General features: G+C 33.8%; 1 protein-coding gene across 2 annotated transcripts in view; it reads left to right on the forward strand.

Annotated features, from left to right (window-relative positions):
- LOC144967707 (phosphatidylinositol phosphatase PTPRQ-like) overlaps nt 1-2500 on the forward strand; it is a 114344-nt gene that overhangs the window by 85681 nt on the left and 26163 nt on the right. For both annotated transcript variants that reach the window (XM_078905249.1, XM_078905250.1), the window contains exon 20: nt 2011-2080. In XM_078905249.1, the coding sequence (XP_078761375.1) occupies nt 2011-2080 (70 nt within the window). The remainder of the gene's footprint in view (nt 1-2010; nt 2081-2500) is intronic.

Raw genomic sequence — 2500 nt, forward strand, 5'->3', positions numbered from 1 at the left:
CAATTCGTGGACTTATTTTGCCTCGGTTGTCTGATATTGAGAGTATAAGACAATTTCCAACCATAGGATGATTATTGTCCACCTCAAAATGTAGAAAAATAAATAATCCCCAATATAAAAAAATAGTAGAAAAGGTATATTATTGTGAAGCATTCCAGTGATGTATAGACCAGCTATAGTCTATATTTTGAAACCAAACTTTAATGGAACCACCAAGGGCCTGGCAGAGACAAATCATCTATAGACAGACAGATAGAGAGAGAGAGAGAGAGAGAGAGAGAGAGAGAGAGAGAGAGAGAGAGAGAGAGAGAGAGAGAGAGAGAGAGATGAAGTGATATATTTTGAATCCCTCCTAACTTTCTCAGGATTTTAAATAACATACATATTTTGCTTACAGCGTCGCCTGCACACGTTTATGATCCCAGCATAATCAATTTTACAATCTGCCGACAGTACAAAGACGCCGATTATAATGCGGAATCGATTAAAACGACCAGTTGAGAGACAAGGTGTCATATGCCTGCATAATTAATCGACCGGTCCACCTGATCAAAGCGGCAGTAAAATTATCCTACGATTACACAATGACGCGTGAACATATTACCTAACGAACTAGCCAGGGTTAGCATACGCGAAATGTGATGGGATCCGATTAAATGACCAGTTAACTTCTGGCACTAACAAATCCAGGAACATCGTTGATTTCTGGGGTTGATTCAATACCGGTCATTTTCTAATCAGCTAAATTCGGCCTTTCTCTCATTCCATCACTTAAAACCAGTCTGCTATAGTGTTCAACTTGAAATCATAATTAGCAGAAAATACTGTATGGACAAGTGTACGAAATACTTATAACAATCGTTTAGCTATGGACTTAAATTGTGTTATGATTAATCAATTAATTAACTAGTATGTGTGAGTTATACTTAATATAGTGTTTTTAAGTATTTCTGTTTTAACGGAGATTATTACTAACCTTCTGAACCTAATCTATCACTATATAACGTGCCACAATCTACCACCACTTCTACTACCTCTTTCTTTAAACTTAAAATGTTATTACTATCTCTTGAGTTGTCAGGAACTTTAACCCAACTATAAGAGCGTAAAATAGGCACCAGACGATTCCTGTCTTTGGGGAAGATTAACTACTTCTAATTAATTGTCTTACCTATTTGCCACAATATTGAGGGCTTCGTCCGGGAATTATAATAATAATTTGGAATTTTATCCAGTCATTCTGATAGTAAATATAATTGCCACTTCTCCTTCATAGACGCGACAAGAGAGAGAGAGAGAGAGAGAGAGAGAGGGGGGGGAGAGAGAGAGAGAGAGAGAGTCAAGTAATTTTCGCACCACATCTAAAGTGCAGGTGGCAACATAGACTTGGACACTTGAAAAAAAGAAAACATATAAAAAAGTAGTGTTTGGGGTCAAAATTATTCTTGCCAATTAAGGGTAATTCTAACATGTTGACTCAAATGAATTTTTAGAAAATCTGCTGGGGCAAAATAATCGACCATTGACCGATGACTGTTACCTCTAAACGTAACATGTACACTGTATCTGTTTAGCTTAAGCGGTGCAATTTTAGGTTTGTAAATCATTTCCTCGTGGATTTTAATAATGGTGCTGGTTTTTATAATAGAAAATTATATTAGCCAAAGGATAAACAGCTTATTTCTTTTTAGATGCGCAAGTTTACTGGGCTTTTTTTTTTTTTGGGGGGGGGGGGGTGGGTTAAGGGGGGATTCGGGTTTTTTTCATTGTCTTATTGAATAATTTACCGTTTACTTTGGATTGGTACCATGACATTTTTCCTCTTAAAACAATTTTTGTTTTAAGATGAAACAAAAATCATGGCACATTTCAAACATATATTCAAGTGTTAGCACACACTTATGAAGTGATTGCAAAATACAAACTGGATAAAATAATATAGACATTTATCTCCATCCCTACAATTAAAGTATTCTTAAATACTGATCTTTTGAAATCCCTGTTTTTCAGATAATCACAAAAAACCAGGATTTTCAGAGTGCTCCTTCTCATCCAGTAGCAATATATATTGCGCCCCGGGGTAAATATTGGCTTTAAAGTATAACCCACTCAAAATTTTGTTCAGTTTAATCAATCATGAATACAGATTTTAACATATTTGGTTTGGATGAGGCAACTCTTAAGGTATGGCGTTTATTTTTTCTCGCTCATTAAATAGATTTAATTGACAACTACAATATATTTTTAACACTACACAGTAATAAGTGAGTATCATATTGGAGAATTGATTTCTGCATAATATAGGCAATATATATAGATATATATATATATATATATATATATATAATATATATATATATATATATATATATCATGTATGCTATGTATTTCTGTATAATTTTGTATAATATCTATGATTATTTTGAAACAATTTTTAATATAACCCATTATGAAGATGTTCTCAAAAGGCAGTGCATTAATTATAAATAGTATGTGACCA

The sequence above is a fragment of the Berghia stephanieae genome, chromosome 3, assembly GCF_034508935.2.
Source record: "Berghia stephanieae isolate SIO BIC M18660-M18661 chromosome 3, UCSD_Bste_1.3, whole genome shotgun sequence".
NCBI lineage: Eukaryota > Metazoa > Mollusca > Gastropoda > Nudibranchia > Aeolidiidae > Berghia > Berghia stephanieae.